The sequence below is a fragment of the Anser cygnoides genome, chromosome Z (genome assembly GCF_040182565.1).
Source record: "Anser cygnoides isolate HZ-2024a breed goose chromosome Z, Taihu_goose_T2T_genome, whole genome shotgun sequence".
NCBI classification, from domain to species: domain Eukaryota; kingdom Metazoa; phylum Chordata; class Aves; order Anseriformes; family Anatidae; genus Anser; species Anser cygnoides.
The window spans coordinates 83,229,569-83,247,407 of NC_089912.1; the positions used below are offsets into that span (position 1 = coordinate 83,229,569).

At 41.0% G+C, this 17,839-nt stretch overlaps 1 protein-coding gene and 1 long non-coding RNA gene across 5 annotated transcripts in view; one reads left to right on the forward strand and one right to left on the reverse strand.

The window, feature by feature from the left end:
* Positions 1 to 679: 679 nt before the first annotated feature.
* Positions 680 to 13,230, reverse strand: LOC106047384 (uncharacterized). Of its 2 annotated transcripts, XR_001213746.3 has the most exons (6): positions 13,091 to 13,230; positions 12,152 to 12,364; positions 6,440 to 6,575; positions 4,787 to 5,032; positions 2,417 to 2,500; positions 680 to 819 (listed from the first exon to the last, which is right to left on the reverse strand). It is a non-coding gene; the product is annotated as an uncharacterized lncRNA (long non-coding RNA). The 2 variants fall into 2 exon arrangements; XR_010827594.1 differs by having other exon boundaries at positions 12,152 to 13,180.
* Positions 13,231 to 13,336: 106 nt separating this feature from the next.
* SLC1A1 (solute carrier family 1 member 1) overlaps positions 13,337 to 17,839 on the forward strand; it is a 60,541-nt gene continuing 56,038 nt past the window's right edge. For 2 of the 3 annotated variants that reach the window (XM_048050981.2, XM_048050983.2), the window contains exon 1: positions 13,337 to 13,566. In XM_048050981.2, coding sequence (XP_047906938.1) covers positions 13,476 to 13,566 — 91 coding nt within the window. In that variant the 5' untranslated portion in view covers positions 13,337 to 13,475. The remainder of the gene's footprint in view (positions 13,567 to 17,839) is intronic. The other variant, XM_048050982.2, reaches the window with a different exon arrangement.

The following is a 17,839-nucleotide window of genomic DNA, read 5'->3' on the forward strand; positions in this document are numbered from 1 at the left end:
TTGTTGACTTACTCCCAACCAAAAAGTTTATATCACTTTCTACATGTATTGAAGGAATAACATAGATCATCTTCTACTATAGATGGGAAGAAAAAGGTTTCATTACAGTCAAACAGGCTGCCATGTAGCAGTAGTTCTATGTCTAGGATGATATATGCACATCGTGCAGTCTCTAGCCCAGGATGCCTGCATGGTTGTTTGATTCTCAGGAACGTATTGGTTTGCCCCAGCTCTTTCTATTGTATGTTCAGGCCCTGTCTCTTCCAGAATTCAGAAAAACTGCAATACTAAACTTCCAGCATCGTACTCACAGCTGAAGTGGCACATAGTAGTAAACAGAAAAGCACTTTAAACAATGAATTGCAAAACTCCTCGCCAAAAAATAGCGTCTACTTTATATTTATTGATTATTTTTTCCAAGCAAGAAAAAGCTAGGCAATGCAAAAAAAAAAGAAAAAAGAAAAAAAAAAAAAGAAAAAAAAAAAGAAAAAAAAAGACTCATTCAAGTTGATGTTTCATTAAAAGAAAAGTTCTTGCAAACTGCACCCTTAGGATAATTTCAGTAGTAACATCTGCATACAGATCTTCAGAACTTAACCTATTCTTTTAGACCATCATGTCTAATTTTTTCTCCCACTTTATACATTCAGAAAACCCATGTTTTGAGATTTTCTGCCTTGCGTTGTCCAGGTTGCATTCTTTGATGTTTGTTGCAGTTTGAGATTCCTCGTAGTACAATAGCATCTGAAAACTAAGTGACCAATCCACTAGTGAAAGAAACCTCGCCTGATATGTATCAGAATGTCCTCCTTAAACTTCCTGTAAAAGATTAAATAAAAAGCCAGTAGAAAGGATTACAAACCCATGATTATCCACATACTTATTCATAACAAAATACTGAACGATTAGATTGTTATCTTTAACACACAGCCTATTACAAAAATTACACATATGATTCATTGGCTTGTCCTTGGTATGATGTGACAGTGGAGCTGACTATAAGCTCTACTTCAGGGTCATACTGTCGACCTTCACATTCACAAAATCCCAGACTAGGCAATTCAGTGTTACAATTGTCACTATCCCCGATACTAAATTTTCATTCACAATGCAGATGGCTCTTTTATTTTCAAGAAACCACATCATTTCAATATGGAAATAACAGCCTTCAAAGTCAATTAGAATTTCTTTACACTGATGTAGCTGGACTATTCCACAGATGCATTTGATGAACAGGACTTGCCTCACACCAACATACCTTGTGAGGAATATACAGTGCTGTGAGTCCATTAATGTGATTTCTCCTTTGACAAAGAACATGTTTTACCCCTTCCTGCTGTTAGATTGCATCAGAACATGAGAGATTACTGCTGTGGTCATATCTTTATGTGATCACCAGACCAGAGAACTGAGGTCTGGGAGCTGGAGACACCTCTGTGAAAATTATGAAGCAAACCTACCATTCAAAGCTTGAAGTATAATATTCTGCTACACACTTGGTCTCAGGTCCTTCTATGCTCTTTAGCAGTTGAAAAGAGTACAAAATAAGGGGAAAGTGCTAGCACAGAGGTCTCCTCACAAATTGGGTTGAGGTACAGAGCCTGAGTTCAGTGTTCACTGAGGTGTATATATATATGTATATGCAGTTATACACACTTAAAGGAAAACTAGGATAAAGCTGAAAGCCTAGCAGCAAAGACCTTCTTGAACACTTCCCTGCTGTTGCCATGGGAAGGGGATGCCTTCTCCAGGCTTCTGAACTGACAGCACTGACACCAAGCAGTGGTGTGGGATCACTTTCATGCAGTGCTTTTGCTAGCACAGGATAAAATCAACTCCTCACTTGTTAAAATGTTTTTGTATTTCAGTCAATTGAAAACCTCACCATGCAAATTTGCTGAACTGCCATTAAGTTCTGATGCATGGAGGGACTTTATATCCTCTTGGATGAAGAATAACCTCCACTGTCACTTCCCTAAAGTGCTTTGCTTCTATAAAGGCTATTTTCAGAAACATTTGTTTGTTCTCACAAGACATTTCTGTCAGAACTGTGAAAATGTGCTTAACCTGCCATGAATAAACTTAATTATAAACCTTGCTGAAAGCACATGTTTAAGTCCTACTTCCCGCCAGTAACTACAAGTTTCTGTCTGGAAAAATTAGTTGCTTCAAGCCCAACAACATTCTCATGACAACATGGTGTTATAAAACATGTATTTTAACTCTCCAGAAAATAAAAAGGCCAATTCTTATGTTCCCTTTTCTATTTTCTACATTATAATTTAGTGATCTCTAGTTAAAAAAATTCTTAGAAGCTAATTGCAGGTAGACTTAAGACCCAAGACAAAGCCTTGAGACTTTTCCTTTGGCTAGTGTAACTAATAAATAAACTAGAAATACTTGCCTGTTCCCTTACCAGAGCTAGCTGGACCTTTGGTGAGGAACAAGCATCATCATCCTCATTTCACTGGTCATAGAACTGAAGCAGGCATAAACATGACTGAAATAGTTAAAAGGTAGAAAAGAAGATGCTAAGGATCATAATTAAGTACTGTGTGGCTTGTGAACTAACATCAGCAATAACACCCACGTGTTATACTGAAACAATGACCATATCACAGCACAAACTGCTTGCATAATTAGCATTAGAATGCGGTCTCTTGTACACTAGCAGCTGTGTGTAGATTTACTTACCACATTGACTGAGCATTTACCTGGCTCCTCTGAGCTGCACTGCATTCATTTATCCTCCTTGTTCCTATCAGGCTTTTTCTGCAGCTAAGACATTGAGACAGATGTTTGTCCATTTTGGGCTTAGCCTACACACATGGAAAATTGGCCCATCACTTCTGGTGCCACTGAATGAACGTCCAATGGTTAAGTGCCAAGTCTTAAAATAATACCGCCTCCAAACCACAGAAAAAAAAATCAAATATCAGCTAATTCCTGACAGATACATTTGGTGGTGTTCATGTTGTCCCCATTCAAGGAGGTCTGAAACTTGTCAGCCATCCCCTCACTGAAGTTTGTTGAGATATACTGCTCTGTTTCTTCTGGGCTGATTCATCCAGACTTTCCTCCCCCAGCACTTTACAGAAATTCTGTCTTTCTCAGAAGACATTTCAAAGCATGGAGACAGGATACACAGAATGAAAACTGTAAGGGTCAGGTTTATCTTCCATCAGCAATGCTTCATAATTTTGGGATGGTGGATAGAAAAGACCTCTCTTATGCTTCAGAAGTCTTTAGAAGAAGTCTTCTCCTAAGACAGAAAAGCTAATTTGATGCTCCCTCTCATCAGTCTCCTTTGTTTCTGCCAAACATATTTCTGCCACTTCCAGAGCCACAGTCATATTGTGGAGCCCCAGTGGAAGGGTACTACTTGCTGAATACCAGTTGTCAGACTAACACGTGGTCAAAAAAACATTTTTATCCAGAAAAGTCAAAGAAAAATAAATCTGCTTCATATCCTCAACTGTAATCAACCTCTGTGTTTCACAGTCATGCATCCATATTATATAAGAAGGCTATTATTAATTAATTTCTGACCTGAACTGCCAGGTAATGCTCTTTCACTGTTTTACCAATCCTTATAGACATACTTTGTTTCACAGTCTTTCTGAAAAAGGTAAACAAGTATGGCTCAAAGACACAGTTACAGTGTAACACGTTATACTCCACCTAGGTTTACCTTTAATTTTGAAGATCCACAGTAACTCCAGCATAAAACATAGTATGGAGTATACTGCAGGACCTAATCGTCAGAACATAGTGACATAGTTTTTCACAAATCTCCTAACTTTCTGTCTGTTGCATTTGGGCTTTTCCACGTGTATAATCACCCAGACAACAAAAGCAAATCTGTGTATTGAATTGCAATATGATTTTGCAGTGCAAGCTAGAATCTCAATACCTGGATGAATTTGAATTCAGCATTGTTTCTCTTCTGCTGCTTCCTTTTTTTTTTTTTTTTTTTTCAAGAGGTAGAGTAGTAGAGTAGAGTAGAGTAGAACAGAACAGAACAGAACCAAGTTGAATCAAATTAAATCAAATCAAATTGAATCGAATCGAATAGAATCAAATAGAATAGAATAGTTCAGTTGGAAGGGACATTCAAAGATCATCTAGTCCAACTGTGGGACACTCAGCTTTAGTACTTAAAGGAGGCTTATAAAAAGATGGAGAGCAACTTTCTGCTCAGTCAGATAATGATAGGACAGGGAGGAATGGTTTTAAACTAAAAGCGGTGATATTTAGATTAGAAGTTAGGAGGAAATTCTTCACTCAGAGGGTGGTGAGGCACTGGAACAGTGCCCAGAGAAGTTGTGGATGCCCCATCCCTAGAAGTGTTCAAGAACAGGCTGGATGAGCCCCTGGGCAACCTGATTTAGTGGGTGGCATCCCTGCCTATGACAGGGAGTTTGGAACTAGATGATCTTTAAGGTCTCTTCCAACTCAAGACGTTCTATGATTCTACGATTCTATGAACTGCCCGACTACTTAAAAGCTAATCAAAATTTAAAGCTTGTTACTGAGGGCATTATCCAAATGTCTCTTTAACACTGGCAGTCATGGGGCTTCAGTCACCTCTAGGAAGCCTGTTCCAGTGTTTGACCACTTTCAAAGTAAATAAATTTTTCCTAATGTCCAGTTGGAACCTCCCCTGCTGCAGCTTTGTTCCTTTCCTGTGTGTCCTGTCATTGGTTACCAGGGAGCAGAGACCGGTACCTCCCTCTCCCCTTCCCCAGGTCAGGAAGTTGCAGAGAGCGGTGAAGTTGCCTCTTACCCTCCTTCTCCAGACTAGACAATCCAAGTGTCCTCAGCCTCTCCTCATACGACATGCCCTGCAGCACTTCTACCAGCTTTGTTGCCCTCCTCTGGATGCTTTCAAGTAACTTAAAATCTTTTTTTATATTGTGGATCCACCTTCATGTTCTGTCTGATTCCCCCACTTCTGTCATCAGTCAGGTCTTGTCTATGTAAACATCAGTGCCAGCTGCATATTTTCCTCCAATACTGCAGACCAAATTGCCTGCCAGAAAAAACAATATTACAACCCTTTTCAAATACCCAACACCCAGCTTTGGTCACAGAAAAGAATGTAATTTTTCTCCTTACATCTCTTGCAATTAACAACCTAGAGAACTGAAAGACAAATAACAGCTGCAAAATCATTGCAAGATATAGGTTTTCTTATCCCCCCCCTCCAATTTGTTATGTTGATAACATTAAATAAACTAGTATTTAAGGCATAAAAGCCAGTGCAAATGGCCCTTGCCTTATTATTTAGAGATTGCAATAGTAACAATAACAACAATATTTTATATGTAAGTAGTTGTTGTTGCTGTTGTTGATGTTGTTCCCTTCTCCTTCTCCTTCCTCTTCTCCTTCCCCTTTCCCTTCCCCCATCCCTCCCCCTTCTCCTTCTTCTGTACAGAGGACTGCCAACCAAAAGTGTCAAAAAATCTCGAGTCATTCCTCAGAAAATGGTGATGTTGGCTTAAAGATCATGAGATTCAATATATATATATATATATAAAGGATGATTTCTGCTTGCCTTCAGAGCTTTTACAGTTTATCGCTATCACATTTTTAAATTTTTTCTTCACACTTTTTTGGGCTAGAATATTAGAGTACAACTGGGTGCTAATATTCTAATGTGTTCAGGCAACTAAAAAAACTGAGGCTTAGACAAAGTCTCAAAGATTCTTAATCTTTTGATAAAGCTCCTGGTGAAAAATTGGCAATACAATGATAGTTTAACTCTGGCTAGAACAGATGTCAAGGGCACTGAGCATTTCCAAGTTCTTGAAAAAAGCAAAAGGTCATATCATGTGTCTGTAATTCATTTTGGAGAGCTGCATAGCCAATAACTCTGAATGTCTTTCTCCACTTCACACACCGGATCTTTTGTTCTATAAGTTAACCTATTTTCTCAAACTTGCCCAACATTTTCCAAATTAGTTTTCACCCACTCATCCATTTCAATGTGTTTCCAAGAGACTTGAGCTTTAAAATAATTTTCTCATTTGCTATCAGTATCTTCTATCAAAAAAGTGTTCTGCTTCATTATGTCATCATTAAAATAAATCTTCAAATGGCATGTGGGTTAACAAAGACCTCCAATTCTATCAGTGCCATTTGTGAAGACTGGTAAAAAGATACTGTCTGCGAGAATCAATAATTTTAGAGTTACATATATATTAGAGTAGCGACATGTATGATATATCACATAATGAGTCATTCTGCAGAATTTCTGGAGCAGCACTAGAATATTATCCTGTACTTCACCCTTTGTTCAGTTACCATATATTAATGCATACGCACTTCACAGACCATGGAGATAAAATAGTGTTACTCCCAACACAGCAGGGTAATTCATCTCTGTTTGGAGAACAATTTATTACACCACTTACAAATTGGTATTTGTTTAACATACTTTTACTTTTTTTCCAGAAGGTAAAAGCTGAGTGCCAGCACAGTGAGGATTCTGCCTTCTCGTGTGGTCCTTGAGGTCAGACGCCAGTGTTACTGTGAAGTGACTTTCATGCTGAGGTGCAGGTGTCTTGTAGGTACTAGAATGCCAAAGAGCAATGTTAAATTATTTTTTTTTCCCTTTACAACAATCAATAGCAAGTCATGTCTGCAAACAATAATGTCTGGTCATCTTGCCAAAGATTTTGGAAACATGTACTAGGCCCAACTCAAATTCCTGTTAGTTATTTGCCATGAGTAGTACACATTCCTAAGTCAGCAGGTGGAAAACTATTGCAGAAATCAAAAGTTCAGCCTCCATCCCAGACAACAGATTTATTTGTCTTCCCTGTCTGATCCAATCTTACTCACATCTGGAACTGTCTATCAGCTGAGGACAGCACCTTTATGAATTTCTATAAACATTTGAAATTTGTTTTCTGAAAACAAGGTTGCCATTAATAGATCTCCGTTGCACACAAACCTCATCCCTACCATGCTGATATTATCTGCCAGGGATTTTTAAATGCTTTGGAGGAACTCAGAAGTATTTAATCAGCATACAAAGTGAATTCATTTCTTATTACTATCAGAGCTCCTTCTCACATGAGGATAAAACAGAATGTGATGAGAAATACATCTTGTTCATATCCATCCTTAATTTATTATGTAACTAGTAAGGAAAATTGCTTTCAGCCATGCTGGGCTAGCTCTTTTCACACACTTAATTGATGGAATCATTAAGAAAAAGGAAGAACTGTTTTTAAAATCATTACACAACTTGAACATGGAATTACATAGCTGCTTGCTCATGAGCACTTAACAGCTATCTCATAATACTATCTAGGCAAGCGAGAACTACTGCATTTTATAAAACCTATCTGCACTTGTCGACTTTCAGATTATGGCTTTCCTCAACCCTATGTGAATAGTACATAGCTACTTTTTAAATCTCAATTTGTGAAACACATTTTCATGCCACCTTCTCACCCTGAATCCCTACCTTCTTACAACATAAAAGGTGTGCAGCCAGGCAAACATGTATGTACTGTGTGAATTGTTTGCATTTCTTAAAACAAAAAAGAAAAGTTTCAAAGCATCTCTCATTGATAGAAATTCCTGTAATTATCACATGATGAGGGTCTTTTCTAGTTTTCATCAAAATCTTTGATAATATTCACAGAAAATGTAAACAGAAAAAAAATAAAAGTGACCTGGAACTTAGTGTTCCAGACCCAAGGTTCTAAAAGTGTAGCAGGTGCACTACGATCACACAATTTTAATATGTTTTCATCATTACTAATTTATGCTAGTTAGACATGGGTGAGTTCTTCTGAGGTCCCAGTGAAAAGTGGCTGATAAAACACTAATGTTTAGTTGAGATGGAATTAAACTTGGTTTTGGTAGAGAAAACATATTCTGTATTAGATGGCTATACAGTGACATGTAGAAAGTCCATCTTCAGTAGCCATCTTCCTCCCAGTTATGACCCCATTGTCTCCAAAAATTTAAATAATCCCATTGAATTGGCATAGTGTTTTATTTAATGAGACCTCCTCTACTTGTCGATTTTAGGCCAAATCCCTGCAATTTTATCTAAACAGAATTTATTTTGAGTAGTAACTGAAGTTACTCTCTTTGGAAGGCCTCATCACCTTCGATGGAGTCAACAGCTCCACCCAATTTGGTATCATCCATGAACGTACCCCAGAAACTTTCAGGTCCTTCACCTAAATTGTTTTTGAAAACATTGAAGAGGACTGGTCCTAAAATGGAGCCCTGGGGACCCCCCCTAATGACAGGTAGCCAGCCTGATGTAACCCCATTTACAAGAACCCCCTGGGCCCGACCCATCAGCCAATAGTTCACCCATCTTATTATGCTTTTATCTAACTGTATTCTGGTCATTTTGTCCAGAAGGATACTGTGAGGGACAGTATTGAAAGCTTTATTGAAATTCAGAAAGATTACATCGACTGGTTTCATTTAGTCAACTTGCTGGGTGAGCTTGTTGTATAAGGAAATTAAGTTTGTTAGACATGACCTTCCCCTAGTGAACTCATGTTGGCTCTGACCAGTGACTGCATTGTCCTTTATTTGTTTTTCAATAACTCCCAGAATAATCTTCTCCATAATTTTACCAGGCACTGAAGTGAGACTGACAGGCCTGTAATTGCTAGGATCTTCTTTCTTGCCCTTCTTGAAAATTGGGACCACATTTGCCAGCTTCCAATCAACTGAGACCTGTCCAGATTCCCAAGACCATTGAAAAATAATTGAGAGAGGTCCTGAAATGACATCAGCCAGCTCTCTAAGTACTCTGAGATGAATCCCATCAGGCTCCATGGACTTGTATACATCAGGTGGAGCAACAAGTTCCACACAAGTTCGGAGTTAACTGGGAGTTTATTATTCCTGCAGTCATGGTCCCCCAAATCAGGGCAGCTGGGATCTGAGAGACCATCACTGGTGTTAAAGACAGAGGCGAAGAACGCACTAAACATCTGTGCTTTGTCTATGTCCCTGTTTGTGAGGTGACCATCCTCATCAAGTATTGGACTATCAGACCAATGTTTGCTCTGGTCCTCGTTTCTTCATTAACATACTTAAAAAAGCCTTTTTTATTGTCCCACAAACTGCTGGCAAGCTTCAACCCTAAGTGAGTTTTGGCAGCCCAGATTCTCTCTCTACAAATGCGAGCAGCATCCCTGTAGTCCTCCCATGTCACCTAACCTTGCTTCCAGCAGCCATACACTTTCTTTTTCCACCTAAGCTCTTGAAGAAGATCCCTGCTCAACCAAGCCAGGTTCCTGATGGACCCCAATATCTTTAAAAGCAGTTTTCCAGGGAACCTTACTAACTAGTTCCTTGAGCAGCCTGAAGTCAGCTCTTCCCAAATCCAGGGCTGAAGTTTTGGTGGCAGTTTTCCTCCCATCAGCAAAGATTTTGAATTCAACTACCTCATGGTTGCTATGGCCAGGGCAGCCACATATCACCACTTCACCCATCAGACCCTCCCTGATAAGGTTTAGTGTGTGTTTGGTAAAATAGTAGAAAAAAATATGTGAAAGGAAGATAAAGCAGCTACTGGCAATCTTGCTGGAAGTTATAAGAAGGTAATAAGAACCCCTCTGTGTATTCAGAACCAGCTACACCAGTAGGAGATTTGGTACCTCAGATATAACCCGCATTGGATTAAACGAGTTCTCTGTGTGCAAAGATGGTAGTGCCATGAAATCTGTACCCCCAACAAAAACAGCTCGGGATCAGCTCTGCCCCTGGCTACAGTCAGAGCATTTGTCAAAGAAGTCTTGTTTATCTACTTATTTTACAGGTCAGCTCAGCACCAGAATCATCTTGTCTGATCCACCTATATTAAATACCAAACATGGCAGTTAAGCTTTGAGGCCAGATGTCATGAGGTGCAGATGCCAGGATATAAGGAAAGATCCTGCAATGTTGAGTGCTTAGTTATAGTAAAGCATTCTTAAATATGTAAGAAAAAGCTTTGTACACTTCCCTGAGCCTCATTTTGCTCTTCCCTGAACTTCATCCAGTAACACACTTTTCATTTCCATCTCTAATTGCAACCTTCACATTTGGCTAGAAAGCTAAAGAGTGGAACCAAAGCAAGGCAACTTTGTTAGTAGCCAAATTCTGGAATTTGGAGAAAAAAGCACTATGCTTGGTGGCTTATGTTTAGTTAACTGCATAAAGATCATAGCCTTCAGCTTACTGTATTTCAAAGACAAAAGAATTTCAGTTACTCTAATGATAAAAGAAGGCAGTGCAGCAAGTTGGTCCAGTGCCATAGGATGACAACCGGACATGTTTATGGTATTTACAAATATCATCCTTTTTATTGCATAATTTTCTTATTAAGACTATATGTATTAGGCAAAAAACAATTAGTTTGTATTTTGAAATTTCCTATGTGCTTCCTGGCTTTATGGTATGAAAAAAGCAGTTGCAAACTTTCCATCTGGTGGGCTGGTCCCAAGTGAAAAAAAAAACAACCAACCAACCAAACAAACAAACAACAAAAAACAACTCAGTTAGACTACCTGCACTCTACATAGAATATTAGCACTGATTTTTAGGAGTCTTTGCTAAGTATTTGTTATATCAATGCATTTGAAAAATGCAACAAAAACAACAAAAAAGGACTCCCCTTAAATTCAGCATTTTTCCATGACGCAATTTCATATCTGTAATTTCTAAGGTGTATATAGAGGTAATCTTGCTATGCTGTGCACTACACTGTGCTGTATATGTTTATGTGGGACCTCCCTGCCTCTCCCAGTACTAGAACTTTCAAATGCCTCAAAATGTTGAAAATACTCCTAGCCATGAAATGACTTGTGTTCCTAAGTAATTCACTTAAAATGCTGTTAAGGCAGTTTTACAGATTGGAAATGAATTCTCAGACCCAGAGATAAATACATATCAGGTCAACACAATTGGTAATAACCAATGAAATAACAGCTATTTATGCATTTCTGTATGATCCTAGGTCTACAACAAAGTAACCTGGATTATCTTAACCATCAAGAATCAAACATGTAACTCCCAGAAAGAGGCTGTAATTTCCAGGTCTGCTTCCTTTGTACTTTCCATCAGAAATTAAAAATATATATATATAATAATAATACAAAAACCAAAACCATATTGTCAATCATACAGATTTACCCACGGTATACTCTGAGGACTTTGTAACAGCAGTCCAGTTAAAGAATATATTCTATCATCTACATACTTGAAGTGCATTGACATTTTTTTACACATATATCCTACCCACTTCATAGTTATTGCATATGAAGTATTGCATAGTTATATGCGTTGAAATCATAAAATGCTAAAAACCATTTAAATTAGATTTTTTTGTTTGCTACTGTAGCATGCTCAGTAACTGTATGAGCAGCTAGTCTCACAAAGTCTCACATAACTTCAACATTTCAAGAGTGATCCATGCGCTTGGGATACCTTTGATTCTTTTCCATTTTATTGGGACATTTTTATTACAGGTTTTTTTTAGCTCCCCATAATTAAACTGCCAACTTGACTCTATATCCAGGATCAAAGCCAATGTCTGTCCTTTTATAATAGGAAACATCAAGTAAAAAACAGCTTGCACATCAGAATGTTTAAAAAAACCTCTGCTTCACCTACCTCTTTTTTTTTTTTTTAAATGTTTCTTTCCATTTCTACAGAGTTATCAACTTTTCTTCAATGTCATGTCCAAACCAAAAAAATGTGGACTGTGTAGCATTGAAGACCAGGACCACAGCTCTTCCACACTGGGTTAGCCTGGCCCTACTCACCCTGAAACCAGATGCCTTTTTCTTCCTACTTTTCCTTGATGCCAGTAATACTTTGCTACATTTCTTTACTACATTTCTTTACTACATTCTAGATGCCAACATGCTGTTTTTTATTGTTTCCTTGCATTAATTATTTTTGTTTCACTCTTTCTTTCTCTTTGTAACACTGTAATAAGCCAGCTTTCCTTTTAAGTGGTCTTCAACCTTTTATGGTTTAATTAAACTAAAATGATGCTTAATCATCTGCTTCCTTCTACCTCTAGGCTTCCTTTTACTTTTTTAATTAAATTTGCCTAATAGTGACAGAAGCAGACAAATTACTGCAGGTGCTCAACACATTAGAAAAATAAGCCCACCTTTTTATAAGTCTTCATAGAAATTTATGCAGCTGACTCTAGGTTTTATTACTTGGGACAGCTGATGGCACTTGCTTCTCAGCCAGGTGGATTTCAGTGCTCTTCCTTGTCTCAGCAGGGTCTTTTCCCAGGCTGTCACTCAGAACCACCAGATCCATGTGAAGAGGCAACGTGCAGGCATTTCAATAGCATTTTTTGCCAACCTCCCTCAGGCTGTAGTTACCAAGTCATCACAAACAGAAATCTCACAAGCTTCATTTGCATGTTTTTTGGAATGTGTGGTGTGAAGTGTAATAAAGATAAATTAAACTTTCATTCCCAACTAGCCTTCTACGTATTAGCCCTCATGTCATTTGTGTAAGACAACGGCAGTTGTTTTTTTTCCTGTTGGCTTTCATTTACCGATTGATTTCAATGCTTGAAAATCAGAATCAACATGTGTATAAACAAGTATTGAAAACCCTGTTATAATCCCACAGGGAACTGGTCCCAGTATAACATACACCATGGTCATACTTGGGGGGGGAGGGAGAAGGATGCCATTGCCAAGAAGCTAGATGGATAAATTAATGCTTCCCTGCACGTAAGTTATTTAAACCCACTGGGAAAAAAAAAAAAAAAAAAAAAAAGAGGAAAAGCCTATGAAGCATTTCTGTAATCCCCACCCTCGATTTTCCCACCAGGAGTACAGGGCAGAATATTCCACCTGGATATTTAATCAGAGACTATCCCCAGTGCAAGCATTGCTTGCTTTCCAGCAGCCACCAACACCCAGAACCACCTCTTCTGCCCTGAGATGCAGGGCCTACTCCACTACCTTTGCAGAGCAAGGAGGGTGCCTGGCACATCAGGCCGTGCCCCGAGGCAATCTCCCCTCTGCCAGGGGGGCTGCCACGCAACGTGGGGGCCACCTCACTCCTCTCTTTGCCCCTTCCTCACCTCGCCCAGTGCTGAGAGGCTGGGAGGGTGTCAGAGGGGAGGCCTCGGCCCTCTCCCCTGCCCTCCCCGCACCGCCAAGAGGCGGCTGCGGCACGGAGGAGCCGAGCCCTACAGAACCACTGGAACAGCCGAGGGGGCGGCGGCGGGCCGTGGTGCGTTCGGGTCGGCAGGGGGCGGGCAGATGAGTGGGCAGGCCTGGGGCGGGCGGAGGGCCGGGCTTTCCCGTTGCCAGGTGAGCGCCCTGGCTGCACCGCCCCTCTGAAAGCGCGCAGCAGCGCGGAGCGCACGGAGGCAGGCAGGCAGGCGGCGCCGCCGCTCGGATCGGCGCTTCTTGGAGCGGCTTGGCGCACCCCAGGCCCCTCCGGCCCCCGGCTCCGCCGCTGCTATGGCGAAAGCGGGCAGGAAGGGATGCAGCTGCCCGGGCTTCCTGAGGAAGAACTGGCTCCTGCTCAGCACGGTGGTCGCCGTGCTGTTGGGTGAGTGAGGGGGAGAGGGAGAAAGGGAGAGAGGGAGGGAGCGCGGCGCCGTCGCCCCCCGCCTGGCACGGCACGGCATGGCACGGCCCTGCCTGCCACAGAGCCGACGCGGGGCCAGGCCGGCGCCCGAGCAGCGCCAGCCAGGGGCCCTCTGCGGGCGGTGGGGAGTGGGGCGATGGGTGCTGGGCCCCCTGGTTCCGCCCGCTGCCGGCACGAGCGGCTCTCGGCAGGCGAGGGGGCCCGGCCGCCCTCCCCCGGCGGGCTGAGGTGCGGTGGGGCCGGGGTGCGGTATAGCCCCGGCTGCCGAGAGCGGGTCTGCAGTGACAGGGCGCCGTGGCGGCAGGCGTCGTTCGGGGCTTGGCCTGGCCCCGCGCCTCCACCTGTCGTCATTAGCGCTTGTCACAACGCGGTGATCATTAGCGGGGTAAAACCGCCTTAGGAGAATCTGCAGGAGCACCGCGCCGTCGGAAAAACGGGAGCCCTTCGTGCAGGGGTGCTGTGGGTCTCCCTGGCCAGCCCACAGCAGGCTGAAGCCTGGGCTGCCTTTGCACAGCTGGGGGAGCACGGCGTGCTCGACTGGGACTGCCCCTGGGGTGCCAGCCAGGCCCACGGGTATCCAGCCAGGCTCCTGGTGCCTGCCGTTAGGCTGAAGGTGGGAGCCTCGCTGTGACTGAGACCGCTGCAGGAGAGCATTGTAACAGCTTCGGGGTGCTTCTAATGGCCTAGGAGACCAGAAAAGTTTGGCAGTGACACGCCTCTTTCAGTGAGGGTTTTCTGGGGTGCCATTTTAAAGATGAGATTCTTCAGAAACTTGCCCAGCAAGCAGTGGAGCAAAGAATGAGTTAAATGCCATCTGATGAACAGGAGGGCAGAAGGGCCAAGAGAAGCTGTTAATGACTTGGCCAGAGACACTTTTCCATAGAACATAATTTTGATCCTAGCCGCACACCTTCTTTGTTTCCTTCTGGCAATTATTTTCACACTAAGCAAAGAGACTTTCCTTTGCATCATTGCTTCTGTAGGGAACGGCTGCTTTCACTGCTTCATTAATGGCATTTGCTGTTTGATGCTTCTCTTTCAGATGACATTTCTGCTGATTTGTATTGTGGCTGGAATGTATCCATTTCTGTGCATGTTTGTTCAGGAGAGAATTAGTCTTTAGGAATTCTACTCAGCTATTTATAAGCTGTGATCAGAGATATATATATATGTATACGTGTACAGTATTTGAAAGACTTCATTTCTTTTCCACCTCTGTAATGAGTGGAAAGATTTCTATGAGTTCTGTATACCAGTTGCCAAGAGCTAACATTGAAAATCTGTCCATAACAACTGGAGGACTGTGTGTTTGTGTCTCTGTTTTTGTGTGTATAGTCACTTTGTCAGGTACGCTTCTTCAAGCTGACAAACTTATTTCCCAGTTACGGAAGTAGACAAAATATGTTCCCTTCTCACCATTTTCAATGAATGTTGGTAGAACTGAAACGCGTGATTAGATCCTACAGGCTGATCATTCTGAAATGTGATTTCCCTAACTGAGTACCACAGAGCCTGGCAATGTGTGAACTGTGGGGACAATTTTCTCTTAGTTCCCCTAATACCCAATGGGCTTTCACCTTGAGAGAGTGTGACAGACACCCAGATCCCTCTGGTGTCTTTGAACTTCTCTACCTGCTATACTATAATTAACAGTCTTGAACTCAGGGGAGCTCTATAATATGACAGAATTAGTCTCTGTAAATAATCCTTGATTTTTGGACCAAATGACGTTTTGCAACAAGCTACGTGTCTGTTGTATTTTCAGTATGTCTAGAAGGTGAAATAAACTATAAAAGGAAGATAGTGAAACCCTTGTTAGGATGGCTTAATTACGTTTTATGTCATCTTTTACAGGTTTGGGAATGTTTCTAATATACCTGGAGTCCACAAACACTTTGTAATTAAACTTATGTATTTATTCTTTTTTAATATACACTCGAAAATTGCTTTGAGGTTTATTTATCTTTGGAGGATCATTTATATTTATATATGGAGGATCAACATTCATAAGCAGAAGAGTATCACATGATTTTGAAGGCAGAAAATGTGTTCAGACATTTCTTAAAAAGTATGCATGAGTGAGGACTGGAAATACCAAAAGAAGCATGTTGTAGAAACGTAATGTGAAAGTTGTCCAACTGCACTGTGAAGTATCTGATATTCCATCACTATCATGAAATCAGGAGTTCTGCTTATCACCATCAAAGCTGTATTCAGCATCCTAGCAAGGTATGCCTGTCTTTGCTCGTAGCCTTGCTATGCTGAAAAGTTTTCCTGATTACTTTTTGTGCCCGTCTCTGAAGAGGCAGAGAAACCCCCTCAGAACTCCAAGCGCTTCTTCCTTTGGGAGTAATTACTTTGTTTGTTACATTTGAAGCTTTCAACCGTATGCTGCCATTTACAGTTTTGAAAACATTGGACTTTCTTTTACAAAGCAGTTGACAGTGGGAGAATGACTTAAAGTCTGTACAGAACGTATCTGAACAATGCCATGTCTTTTTGGTGAAAATACCTATCTATGTATATTTCTCAAAGAAAACACCACTTGATACTTGAAAGATTATCTGTCATATCTTTGCAGAGATTCTGTTTCAGACCACCAAACTGATGCAGAGAATCCTCTGAACTCAGATTTGGAGTCTAAAATTGACTGAATTTCAGATTTGGGGCTAATTCTGAGACTTAGGGATTGTATAATTACAGTGAGAGATTTAACAGAATATTGGGCCTCAGAAGTTGATTGTTCATTAGTTCGTAGCACATATTGGAGGCATGCACTGGATCGTCTGGGCTGACCACTGACTCAGAGATGAGGGTTGGATGCATCTGTGCCTCCTCTGACTCACTGCCCTTTTCTAGGAAGCAGAAGGAGAGGTGCAGGACAGTAGCAGCCTCGTGTAGGTAACTGCAGAAGGAGGGATGTCTTACATCATTTTGCTCCACTGACCTTATTGAACCCAAAGCAGCTGTGCTAACAAAAGCAATTTAGAAGTCAGCTTACTTCAAGTGTTCCTTCTGCCTTTAATAAAGAAAGTAATATTGCTTTGAGTTTGTACAAACAAGTCACAGTAAACCAGAAATATCCCTGAAAGTTACTCACCCTGAAACAGGTTTCGAAAGGACAATTGAAAAGAGAGAGTTTAAGTCACACTTCATAGGATTCTCAGAGAGCATCTATTTTTAAACATCACTTCATCTCTGAGAGGCCACTGCTGCAATACCACCAAACCAGTCATGAAGGTAAAAGGCTGGTGATGTGTACATACTCATTGATTAGTCTGTGGGTCATAGCCTAATAGCGTGTATTCCTGAGCAATTCTTCTGCAGAACAGGTTTTTTTCTTATAGTGAAAAGTATAAGTGATTGAGTGGATGTGGTAGTAGGCACTGAGTTGCAATAACAATCTGCAAAGGTCTTTCTCTGTACTCAGAGCTTAAACATAAATAGGTTCAAAAATAGGTTGCTTTTGCTTTTTTTTTTTTTTTTTCCTAATGCAAGTATTTTTCATATCTGCTAGGACAGTATGTTTTTGCAATACTTCTTTGGTTGGGAAATATGATTGAGGGATTTGGCTTTCATAAATTTGCAGATTGAAAGTACTTTTTTTTTGTGTGTGGTGAGTGTCTGTGGCTTTCAAAACAAATTTGGATCATGAGATACCTATGAGCTTGCCTGTAGCTGAAGGTTTATTTTCAACAGCACTTGTGGGCTAAGAAATTCTTCAAATATTCCTAAGGTAGATATGATAAATACAATATCTAGATTGCTAGATCCACTAATCAAGAGGAGCTGTGAATGGCAGGTATCCTTTCTGCAGCCAGCCAAAGAATCATGTTTATCAAAGGTGTATAAAAGCTATTTGTGTTGAAGGCAACAAAGAATGTTTTTGTACTCTGCCATTAACTTCCTCTTTTGTTCTCCTGTTCATGTATATTTATAACTTGCAGCAGTCATATCTCATGCTTCAGATTTTAAGAAAAAACAGGCTTTTTTGTCATTGCTATGTGGAGGGAGACGCGTGGTGCTGATGGGAGGGAGGAGGACACGGAGCTGTGGCTGATGCGGGAGAGCACTAGGAGCTGTCCAAGGTGGCTGACAGGCGCAGCCCTGGGGAAAGGGAGGCCAGAGAATGGGTGAAATGCAGAGCTAAAGAAATTTGGAATTTTGAAATTTTGGCATCAGGTAGAGATGAGGTGACTGAGAGAGGGAGGAGGTGTATAAAATATACCTAGGT